The 15,100-nt window shown below is 40.5% G+C and overlaps 1 protein-coding gene across 1 annotated transcript in view; it reads left to right on the top strand.

Annotated features, from left to right (window-relative positions):
• The window catches only part of arl5a (ADP ribosylation factor like GTPase 5A), a 45,802-nt gene that overhangs the window by 13,810 nt on the left and 16,892 nt on the right, over positions 1–15,100 (top strand). Inside the window, exons 3-4 of the mRNA XM_033024807.1 lie at positions 1,138–1,198; positions 10,756–10,903. Of these exons, the coding sequence (XP_032880698.1) occupies positions 1,138–1,198; positions 10,756–10,903 (209 nt within the window). The remainder of the gene's footprint in view (positions 1–1,137; positions 1,199–10,755; positions 10,904–15,100) is intronic.

The raw sequence follows: 15,100 nt of genomic DNA, 5'->3' as shown, positions 1-15,100 counted from the left end.
CTCAAGACATACATTTAACAAGACAAAAATAAAAAAAGACAGATGACTGTAGTCGAGACGCTGCCGTTAGGCGCCGCCACTGTACATTATTAAAGTGAGGGGGGAAAGAATTAATAGGAATCTGAGGCACATCTTTTTACGCAAAAGGTAGTGAGTATATGAAACGAGCTGCCAGATGAAGTAGTTGAGGTGCAATAAGAACATTTAAAAGGTGGACAGATATATGGATCAGAAAGCTTTACAGGGATGTGAGGCACGCATGGCCAAATGGTTCTAGCTTTGATGGGCATCGTGGTTGCTGTCAGACTGTGAAACTCGTTGTCATAACACTGGAAAAGATTTGTTGCTTTACGTGTAGTTTTCCGTTGGCCTGATGAAGCTTTACGAGAAACAGATTTTATATTTTTGGCACACTCCTTATATGGAGAGTTTTGATTGGAGAAAAATGTTCCCTTTCAAACCTTTCCATCTTTTGGATTTTCTCATAAAACTGCATATTGCAGTAATCCCTATAGTATAACAACATGTTTATTCTGTGGAAGCAGTTACAGAAACCTGGTATGCATTGTAAACAATATAACATACAAGATGCTGCAATTCACTTACAAGAAAGTGGAATATAAGGTCATATTGTGCAAATGAAAAATTAACTATTTTGAACATTTTTCATTTGTGTCAATATATTTTATAGCTGTGTTAGCAACATAGGGTTAAGAATTGGTGGTTTGGATATCATTTTCTCAAATCCTCAAATCTAGCATTATTCTCCTTGTGATGAAAGTAACTCCATGTATGATGCCCGTACATACTGAGAATATTGCCCTAAATAAGAAATTGTCATCTCTTGAGCATTCTGTCTAAAGCAATTCAACATGATTATCCCCAAAGTTAGACACAAAATGCTGCAGTGGGTCAGACAGCATCTCCAGAGAAAATAGATGGATTCAGCTTGGGACCCTTCTTCAGACTGATTGTAGAGGAGGTGGGAGGGAAACTGGAAGCAAGTTTATTATTATGATTATTCCCAAACTGAAAACAAATTGCAAGTTTATTACATAACATTTGGCTTTTCATTTGAGTTTATGAAATGTGCGTATACTTTTGAGATTCATTGAATCTGATTTGTTTCTCTTTTAGAACATAAAGTGATTATCGTTGGGCTAGACAATGCTGGGAAGACAACAATACTTTACCAGTTGTAAGTATAGTGTGTTTCTGAAAGGTTTTCTCTCAATGTTAGACAGGTATTGTATTTTTGAGCAACACAGCTTCTGTTTAGTTATTTTATGATATTGATTATATAATTTTTAGTGCAGGGTTCACAGGATTAACTGCCAAAGATGACTCATCGTGGTTTTGAGATTCTAGTAGTATCCTGCCCTATCCCTCTCCAAAAACACTACAGTTAACTATGTTGCCTGGTAAATTTCTGGTCCTGCCCACTGTCCCATTTAAATTGATGGCGATCAGGAATTTGCCACATTCACAAATCTGTAATTCTTGCCATGGACACCACTGGAATACAAACCTGGCAGATTTTGCATGTTTAGGTCATTTAAAAAATAAAATGTATTAGTTCATAGAATGTGAACATTGCTGATGAAGTTGATGTTTATTGTCCATCCATAATTGACCATGAACTGAGGAGTCAATTAAGAGTTAACTGTGTTAATGGATTGAGAGTCAGTAATAGACCAGTTTGAGTAAAGGTGAATGAGAATCTGTGAAGAGCATGGTTTGGGACAATCCAAAGACTTCATAATTATTGTTACTGAGACTTTTATTTTTTTCAATATTCTAGATTGAGATAATTAATTGAAATCCCTCAGCTGCTGTGCTGTATTTAGAGCTCCCTTCTCTGAATCAATGGTCCAGAGCTGTTTGCTAATCAATAATTTTAATAATAATGCTACCATACCTCTTAAATAATGTGCAGGCATATTGATAGGTCGTCTCCATGAAGATAAATATAAATTATGTCATTAGCAAATATCATTAGTTGTGGATTGTTTCTGAATTGCAGTTTAGTATTAATGACATTTCTTTGGCTTTTACCTTTAAGAAAACACAAACCTTTATGCCAGGAAATATTTATTTTGAACTAATGCACTCTAATGTCTATATTGTTGTTGTAGCAGTTCCACCTGTGAGGAATACATGAGTACTAGATCTGACGCAGTTGCTGATGTATCTTTTTAGGCAACATCTTCTGGCTGGAAAAATTTAACCTGGGGGTATCATCTAAAATAAGCCATTCAGGACTAAAAGGAGGAGAGATTTATTTTGATCTATAGACTACTCCAAAGCGTTCTGGATGTTCAGTTATTGATAATTCATCTCAATTTTGTATTTGGTACGCAATGACATGCAAGCGATGATGCTAACCAACAGCTCCACAATATCTTGACATAGGTCTCAGTAGAATAAGTGGGTGCTATCATTTTTAGTGCCCCAATGCTGCATCTCATCTCTGATAAGCTTTCGGTAGTTAATCTGTTGTATGTGGAAAATGCCTGCTTATTTGTGTGTTACGAGTCTATGGTCCCAAGTTATTAACTGATATATATGCAAATATTGGTTATGTATTGAACATCTGCAGAACAAGGGTTGCCCCATGGTATAATGCTGACCTCCATTAATAAAGATCCACAGCGGATCTTTAGTGAACATAGATTGCTTTCCATATCCCAGGACTCTCTTCTTTAACAAAAGTTGATATCAGTGATGAAATTTGACATCCTTTTCATGTACCAGCTCAGCCTAAGGAACACTTAAAGATCAAGCCGCCATATTTGGCACAAAACACATTCTACTGGGCATAGTAGAATAGTCTGAAGAGTCTGAAGAAGGATTTCGGCCCGAAACGTCACCTATTTCCTTCGCTCCATAGATGCTGCTGCACCCGCTGAGTTTCTCCAGCATTTTTGTGTACCTTCTCTCATTCTCTCAAAGAGGCTGCATTCTCTGAAACTGCACAAACTACGAGCTCCTTCTTGATTCGTGGAATTAGCAGGTCCTACATGGCCTTAGCTGGTCTTCGCTGAATTTACACAGAATAGGAATGGAAGCAAATCATTGATTGGGAAAGACTGAGAAGAATGAGGAATGGCAGAGTATGTGCATGACAGCATTTAGCTTTGATATTGTGTGTTGTCTTGGATATTGCAGAATTTATTATAGGACTTGGTTCGTTTAAAATGGTAAAATGTAGTAGACCAGTTTTATCTTGCGTGGCTACAGGTTAAAGTTAATATTAATGACAAGTGGTAATCTTTAAGAAGATAATAAATTTGCATTATTTATTACTGGTTCGGCATATACAGTAAATGGCAGGTTCCTCTGAAACATTGATGCACAGAAGAACCTTGCAGTACGTTCATTGCTCCCTGAAAAATTATTAATATGTTCATCATTTAAATCTTCTTCTTAGTTTTTAATAATAATAATAATAATGCATTTCTTTCATCATTGTTTCTAGCTCTGAAGTCAATCTTTGCAGTTAGCTGTAAAGGTTATGAAGTCCTGATGCACATGTAATTCTTACTGATTTTGGATAGGCAGGTGGATAGGGTACTGAAGAAGACATTTAGCTCGCCTGCCTTCATTGGCAAGGGTATTGAGTATAAGAGTTGGGACATAATGTTTAGCAGCAAACATTTGGAATATCGGCATCACACTATAGAAAGGATGCGGTAGTGCAAGAAAGAGTACAAAGAGATTCACCAGGATGTTGCTTGGAATGGAGAACTTTAGTTGCAATAATTGGGTAGACTGGGATTGTTCTTATAGGAGCTCAGAAAAATGAGGTGATTTTTTGGAGGTTTATAAAATTATAAGGGGCACAAATATGGTAGTTTATCAGCCTTTTTCTAAGTGTAAGGGAGTCTAGGGATGAGTCTAAGGTGAGAGGAGAAATATCTAAAGGAGATCTGAGAGCCAGGTTTCCAACAGAATGGTGGGTGTTAACATAGAAACATAGAAACATAGAAAGTAGGTGCGAGAGTAGACCACCAGGTCCGTCGAGCCCGCACCGCCATTCGCTCATGGCTGAACACTAAACAGACACACTTACCCACAAACAGTAGACACAAGACACAGAACACAAGACACTACCCTCCCCTTTATACCGCTATCACCCCTCTCCACCCCAAGAACCTCGTGATCTCCTGGGGGAGGCAAAAAAACGGATAAAAACCCAGGTCCAATTCGGGAAAAAAATCTGGGAAATTCCTCTCCGACCCCAATCCAGGCGATCGACACTTGTCCAGGAGATCACTCAGGTCTTACTATACTAACCATACCTAGGTCCATATCCCTGCCCTCTCCCCGTAGCCCCTTATCCCCTTGGCAGCTAAAAAACCATCTATTTTAGTCTTAAATATATTTAAAGTTTCTGCTTCCACTGCTCCCTGGGGCAGTGAATTCCATAAATTAACCACCCTCTGGGTGAAGAAGTTCTTCCTCATCTCAGTTTTAAAAGAGCCCCCCCTTATTCTGCAACTATGTCCCCTAGTTCTAGTTTCCCCGATCATTGGGAACATCCTCGGTGCATCCACCCGATCAAGGCCCCTCACGATCTTATATGTTTCAATGAGATCGCCTCTCATTCTTCTAAACTCCAAAGAGTAGAGTTCCAGCCTACTTAACCTTTCCTCATATGTCAATCCCCTCATTGCAGGAATTAATCTTGTAAACCTTCGCTGCACTGCCTCCAGGGCTAGTACATCCTTTCTTAAGTATGGACCCCAGAACTGTACACAGTATTCCAAATGTGGTCTCACTAATACTGTGTACAGCTGCAGCAAGACCTCCGTGTTTTTATACTCAATCCCCCTAGCAATAAAGGCCAAAACTCCATTGGCCTTCCTGATTGCTTGCTGCACCTGCATACTAACTTTTAGTGATTCATGTACTAATACCCCTAGATCCCTTTGCGTTGCATTACAACGCAGCTCCTCCTCATTTAGAAAATAACTTGCCCTATCATTTTTTTCCCCAAAGTGAATGACTTCACATTTATTAGTATTAAATTGTTTGGAACAAGATGCCAGAGTAGGTAACTCGGTTAGCATGGGTGAGTTGGTCTGATAACTGGTCTGATCTAAACTACAAGGCCTCGACCAAAGTGAGGAATGCTGAACTATATTTCTATTCAAGACAATGGCTGTACTAGTTGATTTGCCGTCCTGTTGGCTGAAACTTGATGTAATCGTTGAGTTAATGTGTTTGGGTGCAAGTTCTTCACTGAATGTTTGGTGGCCAATGTAGTCTAAACACTGGCTTTTGTACATAGTATTTTGTTTTCTCTTTCATTCTACCATTTTCCTGTAATTTGTATGAGGGCATAAAATATCTTCTGAGTTTCTGTAAGTGAAATCCAGCTGCAATCCAACTTGGATCCCGCAATTTGTTTTTAAAAATTAAGTTCGGATGAATGTAGTGAATTTTGTGGTTCTTGAATATTATTTCAAAAACAATTGGAAACTGGCAATGTCTGGATTGAAAAATAGTAAACCCTTATTTTAATGGACCCCATTATAATGGATTTTGGTTATAGAGGATGGACCTGCCCATGCTTTCCCAGCTCACTCCGCCTCCCCAGCCGCATGCAGCCCCGGTTTCCTACGCCACCCCTAGCTCGCAAGGTGCACCTGCGAGCCCTCCTTCACTCACCGTATGGTCTGATTGACATGGCTGTAGTTGCGGCTCATGTTGTAGCCCCTGAGAACAGCACTTTCTTCAGGCTGCCGCCACCGACAGGATGCGCTCAGTCACTGTGGGGCTCCCTCCCCTCTCACCAGCTGCCACTTCTTCCTGTTGGTCGTCACTTTGTCCATTCCCTGTCCCACGGCGGCTGCTGCCTCCCCCTCCTCCCGTCACTCTGTCCACTCGGCCTCTTTCCCATACTCCACTTTGGAAGATGTTGGCAACTGGAGGGAGGAGGTAAAGGTGGTGGTGGAGCAGGAGCGAACAAAGTGACGGCTGACAGGAAGAAGTTACAGCTGGTGAGAGCGGAGGGAGCCCCACGGTGACCACGTACATCCTGTTGTTGGCAGTGGCCTGAAGAATGAGGTGTCGGCCAGGGGCCACAACGTGAGCCGCAACAATAGCCACTTAAACCGGTCTGAGCGGCAGCTGGTGAAGATAGGCTCACTGTTGCAGACCAGTGGCATCAACGCCTCACTTTAGGGTGAAATGACACAAAGTGCTCCAGTTACTCAGCAGCCTGAATTGTCCCGACAACACCTATCCATGTTCTCCAGGGATACTGCCTGACCCACTGGGTTACTTCAGCACTTTTGTACTTTTGTGGATTTACCATCATCTGCAGTTCTGTTTCAACTACATACAATGATAATACCGTACTCGGTTACAGCGGATAATTGGCAATAACAGACACTATTCCGCCCTCCGCCCCCTGGGTCCATTATAACGACTCGTAATCACTTGCCTTTCAATTTGAACGTATTTTTCGAAGTGCAGAGCAGTCAGGCAATTTTTGAAATGTTTAATTTGTTTAGTTTATCAGGTCCCTGAATGCCTCAGTATAATTATTTAATTAATTTTTAATTCATTTAAAATGAGCTTTCGATGATGGAGCAATAGATGTAGAAGGGTGATTATGTGGTGACAGATTTGTTTATAGCATTAATGAATAGCTGGATTAAAACATGAATCTCTTATTAGGTCCATTTAAACATGTTAGGAACGGCTTCAGTAGTTTTCTATTTGCATTGGTTGATAGGAGAGAACTGCAGGAAGTAAGAAAAGCAAGAAAACATGTTGCTTTCATGTTGACTCTTGGGTTAATTTAGGAAGCAGCTTGGCCACTCCAAACAGTAAGCATTGTGTGTGTATGTCCCAGGAGGGTAATGTGTTGGGGGAATGTTATTAAATGGTGTTTACACAAAGGGAAAACAATTCTACTTCAAACAACAATTGCTTTGGTAGAATCTGTAGCACAATACTCTTTGCTTTGCTAAGCCAGATAGAATCCATTGGGCTTGCAGTGTAGGAAAAACAGAACCAATTACATGATTTTGGCAGGTGACCCATCGTTCCATGACGTTGGAATAGCATTGCCAGCCTTCTTTGTGACATGGATATACTGTTCTTTGCTTGAGTGTGACACTCAGTTTACTGTTTACCTTGTCTGATATTTGAGAGATTGCGAGAGCTTTGAAGAGGAACTAGCCTTTCCAGAGTTGATAATTAACGAATTGTTTATAGTTTATATAATTTGCTCTCGCATGTGCCACACTTTCTGATGCTAATTTCCTTTCCCACTTTGGCTTTCATCTTGCTATTAATGATACGATACAATAGAATTTTATTTATCCCAGGAGGGAAATTGGTCTGCCAACTCCACTCCCAGGACTGAGCCAGCCTTCCTGATGAGCTTGTTGATTCTGTTGGCGTCCATGGCCTTTGCTCTGCTACCCCAGCACACGACAGTGTAGAAGATGGCACTGGCCACCACCGATTGATAGAACATCTGCAGCATCTTACTGCAGATGTTGAAAGAGCAGAGCATCCTCAGGAAATACCGACGACTCTGTCTCTTATACAGTGCCTCAACGTTACTGGACAAATCCAGTTTACTGTTCAGGTAAACTCCAAGTGACTTGTACGCCTTGGTAAACTGCACATCTACACCCTTGATGGAGACAGGGGTGTTCCTCTCCTCCTAAAGTCCACCACTAACTCCTTAGTCTTATCGCTGCCGAGCTGCAGGCGATTCAGCCGGCACCACTCAACAAAGTCGTTGACTACCACTCTGTATTCAGCTGTATTCAGCATTAACGGACAGTGCCTGGATAATTCAAATGCTAGTTGCCTGAACGTACATTATATTCCTAATCATTAGTAGAATGTTATTCATTTGCTAAGTTTTCATTTTGCTCCTATACCACCCACAAATTGCAGATTAATTGAAACTAAAGTTGTGGGTTCGTGCAGATGGGATGTAACATTGGTTCAGGACATCTGGCCGATCGAGCTGTTGGCCGTTACAGCAGTGGCTACAGCAATGGAATGACTAGCTGGGGAGAGAGCAGGAATATGTTATTGAGATAAAGGATTAGTTAATTTTGTATTGAATAGTAGAGCAAATATGAAGCACACAGGTTGGCTGCAAATCTGTGGGACTCGAGAATCAAAAAAAAATTCTGACTGTTGCAAAGTGTTTTATACATTAGGTACTTATTGTAATCCAAATCTAAGCTTATTTTTTTTAATTTTCTTTAACTTTTTAGTTTGAGTGTCAAACAGATTAACTGTTTGTCTTATGGCTGATTGGAGTGCTACAATTGATTAAAATGTGAGAAGCTTTGATCCAATTTTTGTTAAATTTAAAACTACAAAAAAATTGTTCCATGAGTGCAATAGACACAATAAGTTGCATTTTATCATATCCACTGCATAAATGACACAATTACCTTCAAGGTGAATGGTGGGAGTAACAGTTAGATTAATTGGAAGTAGTGAGTGAATTTGTGGCAAAACGTGCTGTTCAGGACACAATGGTGGGGCAGAAAATTGCAAAGAGAGGTAGATTGGACTGCAGCATAGGAAGATGTGGAGAGTTTTCTGGAGTGTAATCTAACTTGCTATTCTGAAATGAAGTAGACTTTTTCTAATGGTTCAGGAGTTGGGAGGCAGTCATGATCTGGAAGGGAAATGAAAGGCAACTTAGTCCTTGTTTGCAGAAGGAAATTGTATAGCGCCTTCAGCGAGAACAAAAATTAAGGTCTGAGCAGTGGAATAGGACAAATTAGATTGCTCCTGTGTGGGCTTCGAGCAGAATTACTATTACTACTAATACTATTATGATACTGTTTTTCCTAGAATTGACACTTACAGATAGAATATCAAATATTGAACAATTTGAAAAAGCGGGGATATTATTTCAATCCAAACATATGACCGTGAAATCCAATACTGTACAGCTGATGCTGAAATGGGTCATGGCAAAATGTAAGAATGATAATTAATTGAAGGGGTGATAAAGAAGTATTAGAACATTGCAGTAATACATAAGGAGTAAATTTATGCTTGAGTTCAGAGTATTTAGGCGAGATATTAAACAAGTGTTGATGAGGGCAGGCAATGAACTGTCTGGACTTTAGCCTTTGTCAAGGAAGTTTAGATCACATGGAATCCAAGATTAGCTAACCAAATGGATTCAAAATTGGCTTGGAGGAAGGAGTCAAAGGGTGTATATGGGGTTGATTTTTTGATTGGAGGCATATGACCGATGGTATATCACAGAGGTCTGTTACGAGTCCACTTTTTCTTTATATTAACGATTTGGATGGTAATGTCGTTACATTGTTTGTAAATTTGCAGATGACACCAAAGCTAGTGTTATATCTGACAGTGACCCGGCGAGGGGGAATGAGAGGGAGAGGTGGAGACCAAAGGAGGACCTGGCACGGGATACTGTGTAACTATGTCAACGCCCCTTATGTTGTGACTACTGCTTTCCTTGGGTATGCAAGGGAAGAATTTCACTGTCACATGTGTCAATAATGTATTCAATTCAATTCAAGTGAGGAAGATTTACAACAGGATCTAGATCAGTTGGGAAGTTGGACCAAGGAATGGAAAATGTAATTTCACTCAGGCAAGTGTGCACCTTGCTATGTCAACAATTGCACAGTAAATGCTAGAACCCTGGAAAATGTTGAGACCAGAGGATTGTCCATATCTAGAAACAATTGCCAGAAGAAGCTATAGAAACTGATACAATTAAGACTTTTAAAATACATTTGGACAGATATATTGATAGGAAGGGTTTTGATGACTATGGACTAAATGCAGGTAAATGGGACTAGCCTAGAATTACAATTCGGTCACTTGGACAAGTATGGCAAAGGGCCTGTTTCTATTTAGTACTCAACTTTCCATTTGTATACACCAAGGAGAAAGACATGGGAGGTAGTAAGATCAGTATGGGATATACTAATACTACCATTTTGAGATCAAGCGGAGATGGTTTTGGGTCTCTTGAAAAGCATGGCTTGATGATATATATCCCAGGTTATTGTGAGAAGCAAGATGAGAGATGTCTGGGGCCTCCTTGTATTCTCTCTAGCCAGAGGCAAAGTTCTGGAGGACTGGAGAGTCGTCAATCCCTCATAGCAGTGGTAGGGAAGCTGTTAAAGAGGATTCATAGGTATAGGAGTTATTGGTTTATCCCAGCCATACTAAAATCTATGTAGGCAATGTCCATTATCCTCGAGTCATTGGTGGTAAGAGAAAGAAAATGTTCATTCACAAAAATATTCAAAAGTAAAATTCAATGATAAGCTTGAATTCAACTAGTTTCTTACTTTGTAAGAAGTATTGCTGTCAGACCAATTATCCTGTAAAAATGTCATATGAAAATTGAAACTGTGGGACTTCACTGACATTCAGTATTGAACTCTGCAGTAAAAGCAGCTTATAACTGGGAACTGGCCAGAATCAACAAACTGATTCTCTTTAACAGTACTGTAAAATGTTTACATATACATCAATACTTGGAAGTTACAAACTAAGTCTATTTGCAGGATGGTAAAACTGCTTGAAACTCACTGGTATTCCCCATTGAAATTGCTGAATTATTTTATTGAAAAGTTATTGATATATGAGAGGATTTGTAATCACCTGAATATTTGTGAACTTTATAGCAGTAATGCAGCTTGAAAATGACTTCCCCATTTACTAGAACTGCTAAAAAAAAAAGCCATATGTTTAATTGTATCATTACAGCTCAATGAATGAGGTTGTACATACTTCACCTACAATTGGCAGTAATGTAGAAGAAATAGTAGTGAACAATACACATTTTCTAATGTGGGATATTGGAGGTCAGGAGTCGCTGCGATCATCGTGGAACACCTACTATACTAACACGGAGGTAAGATTAAACAATAAGAGCATCCATCTGCTACAGTTAAGTTCATTGGATATCCTTCCAACTATCCCTCTCCCCTGACTCTCAGTCTGAAGAAGGGTCAGTCGACGTGAAATGTCACCCATTCCTTCTATCTAGAGATGCTGCCTGTCTCGCTGAGTTACATCAGCGTTTTGCGTCTTTCTTCAATGTAAAGACAAGAGTTTGTTAACACAAAGTGGCTTCATTATGTGATCCTATAACTTAAAAAAACTCTCATTGTCAGGTTCTTTCGATTTTGCTAAATCAATGAACCACAGTTATCTCTATTCTCCTCATGGTGTGGTAATTAATTGGTGTCCCAACCTTTCCAACAAGACATGAAAAATAATTAAACATTTCCTTAGGCCACCCATTCTAAAGATAGCTTTGAGTCTGAAGAAGGGTTTCGGCCCGAAAAGTCGCCTATTTCCTTCGCTCCATAGATGCTGCTGCACCCGCTGAGTTTCTCCAGCAATTTTGTGTACCTAAAGATAGCTTTGCTCTGTTTCCTGGCAGACCTTTGTTGGTTTTATTGAGCTGTCTACGAAGACCCAGATTTATTTTCTGCATTCTAATGTGCACTCTGCAGACATTTGACTTGAATTCATAGTTTATCATTTTTTCAAATGTCATGATCTTATATTGGTTCACATTATTTGCTATTTCCTGCTTCCCTCTTCTACATGGTTTGTCCCTCACAATAGTTTGTAACATTGCCTTGTAGATGTTGCCAATTCTTTCTCATTATGTCTAAAACTCTTTTCTAAATAATAATGATCAGCATAAAACTCATTAGTAACCCAGCCATGCAATATTATTCCATTCATTACTATGTTTTGTTTTTTATTTAATCCATATTTGGCATATCTTGCACCTGCTACCAAAGAATCAGTTTATGGCATGGAATCAACTGCTTTGCCGATCAGTGTGAGGCGTCCAGGATATGGGAAGTTGGGGACACTGATAGTGCCTCTGGCTGCTACAACTGTGGAAAGTGTGTCCAGGTTCAGCTCCTGAAGGACCGTGTTGGGGCAGGGTGAAGGTGAGCAGCTGGAAGTGGTAGTGCATGTCGGCACAAATGACGTTGGGAAGAAGAGGAAAGACATTCTGCAGCATGACTTCAGAGAACTCAGAAGAAGGCTGAAAAGCAGGACCTCCAGGGTGGTTATCTTGCTTCCAGTTCCTCATGCGGGTGAGGGCAGGAACAGGGAGATACGGGATCTGAATGTGCGGCTGATGGGCTGGTGCGGGAAGCAGGGATTTAGATTCTTATAGACCACTGGGATCTGTTTTCGTGGAAGGGTGAATTGTACAAAAAGGACGGGTTGCACCTTAACAGGAGGGGGAAAACACGACTGCAAGAGGACCAGGGCTGGGAACTGAATATTTAAGGGTATACGTCTTATCAAAAAGACAGACAGGTGGGCAGAAGGGGTGGGCTAGCTCTGTTGGTGAGGAATAATAATTCAGTCCCTTGCGAGGGGTGACATAGAATCAGGAGATGTAGAGTCAGTATGGATAGAACTGAGGAATTGTACGGGTAAAAAGACCCTAATGGGAGCTATCTACAGGCCCTCAAACAGTAGCCTGGATATAGGGTGCAAGTTGAATCAAGAGTTAAAATTGGCATGTTGCAAAGGTAATGTTACGGTTGTTATGGCAGATTTCAACATGCTGGTAGACTGGGAAAATCAGGTTGGTGCTGGACCCCAAGAAAGGGAATTTGTGGAATGCCTCCGTGATGGATTCTTAGAGCAGCTTGTACTGGAGCCTACCAGTAGGCTGTGGGCCGAGGAGCTTTATTCTGCAGTTTCGTGACCCAAGTCACCAAACTACATGAAATTTTCACATATTGTGTAAAAAAATTTATATAAATCACCCCTGAAACTCGAGAAAAATCACTAATGCCAGCCTGTAGTAGAGTAATAAGTCTTTAACAAATAATCTCGGAGCTGCCTGCGAAAACTTACCGGGAAAAAGTGCTCCGATCGCGGGGCCTAGGTACTCGCGGTAAAGAGCGATCGATATCCCTCCGTTTTTCTCCCGTTATCGGGGTCTGAAAACGACAGCTACAGACGGCACTATGTACAGCCTCCCCCCCCCCCCCCCCCCCGCGGAGATGATCCGTGGCTTCGCGATCGCGAATCGGCCGCTTATTAATTGAGACCGCGGCTTCACTTTACCGCGAGTACCTAGGCCCCGCGGTCGGAGCACTTTTTCCCGGTAAGTTTTCGCAGGCAGCTCCGAGATTAGCTGTTAAAGACTTATTACTCTACTACAGGCTGGCATTAGTGACAATGTTTAATTGACTGTGTTATAGTTTAGGCCCTCAATTTCATGAATGAATGAATGAGTAAGTGAGTGAGTGAATGAATGAAGTAAGTGAATGAATGAATTTATTCACATTATAAAATGGTGCAATTAAATTAATTAAACTCCATACAGATAGATTTTCATAAATTCAGACTTTAGTCTTACCTTTCAGTTATAGTTGATTCATGGGGGCCTTCTTTGTGTTCCAGCACATCAGCAGGGACTTTGAAGGCTTTCTTGCACTTTAATCCACTTCGCAGCACTTTCTTCAGACTTTTTAATGCTTTTCCCACTAAATACAATTACCTGCTGCAAGTTTCCACGACATTTATTCCACAGAACAACACATCGGAATCTCCAGTAAAACAGGCATCTGTGAAGCCCCCTCAGCCATGTTGTGTGCTAGCCTGAAACAAAGCGAGTGATTGGCCAACTGGCAGACAACTCAATGTTAAATGTGCTTTGATTGGACTAAACAATTCCCGACATTTTTCCGGTTTTTCTCTAATTTAATAAAAAATTTGCAAGTCTTCTTCATATCGAGTTTCAGGGGTGATTTATATAAAAATTTTTACACAATATGTGAAAATTTCATGTAGTTTGGTGACTTGGGTCACAAAATCCTATTTCTAGACACATTTTTGATGCTCGGCCCACAGCTTACAGGGAGAAGGTAATTCAAGATTTAGTGTTGTGTTATAAACCGGATTTGGTAAGGGAACTCGAGGTAGAGGAGGCATGTTGAGGTAGTGACCATAGGTTTTAATCTACAATTTGAGAGGGAGAAGGAAAAATCAGAAATATCAGTATTACCGTTGAACAAATGGAACTATGGAGTCATGAGGGAGGAGCTGGCCAAAGTTGACTGGAAAGATACCCAAGTAGGGATGACAATGGAACAACAATGGCAGATATTTCTGGGAATAATACAGAAGGTGCCAGATCAGTTCATGCCAAAGAGAAAGAACGATTCCAAGGGGAGTAAGGGGTGACCTTGGCTGACAAGGGAAGTCAAGGACAGTATAAAAATAAAAGAGAAGTATAACATAGCAAAGATGAGCGGGAACCCAGAGGATTGGGAAACTTTTAAAGAGCAACAGAAGATAACTAAAAAGGCAATACGGGGAGAAAAGACGAGGTATGAAGGTAAGCTAGCTAAATATATAAAGGAGGATAGTGAAAGCTTCTTTAGGTATGTGAGGAGGAAAACATTAGTTAAGACCAAATTTGGACTGTTGAAGACTGAAACATGTGAATTTATTATGGGGAACAAGGAAATGACAAATGAATTGAACAGGTACTTTGGATCTGTCTTCACTAAGGAGGACACAAACAATCTTCCTGATATACTATACAGATGTGACTGAAGGCTAATAAATACGCAGGGCCTGATGGTCTGCATCCCAGGGTACTTAAGGAGGTGGCTCTAGAATTGTGGACGCATTGGTGATCATTTTCCAATGTTCTATAGATTCAGGATCAGTTCATGTGGATTGGAGGGTAGCTCATGCTATCCCACTTTTTAAGAAAGATGGGAGAGAGAAAAGAAGGAATTATAGACCAGTTAGCCTGACATCGGTGGTGGGGAAGATGCTGGACTCAATTATACAAGATGAAATAGCGGCACATTTGGATAGCAGTAACAGGATCGGTCCGATTCAACATGGATTTACAAAGGGGAAATCATGCTTGACTAATCTGGAATTTTTTGAGGATGTAACTAGGAAAATGGACAAGGAAGAGCCAGTAGATGTAGTGTAACTGGACTTTTAGAAAGCATTTGATAAGGCCCCACAAGGAGATTAGTGAGCAGAATTAGAGCACGTGGTATTGGCGGTAGGTTACTGACATGGATAGAAAAATACC

The sequence above is a fragment of the Amblyraja radiata genome, chromosome 7 (genome assembly GCF_010909765.2).
Source record: "Amblyraja radiata isolate CabotCenter1 chromosome 7, sAmbRad1.1.pri, whole genome shotgun sequence".
NCBI lineage: Eukaryota > Metazoa > Chordata > Chondrichthyes > Rajiformes > Rajidae > Amblyraja > Amblyraja radiata.
This window is presented reverse-complemented; position numbering and strand designations above follow the sequence as displayed.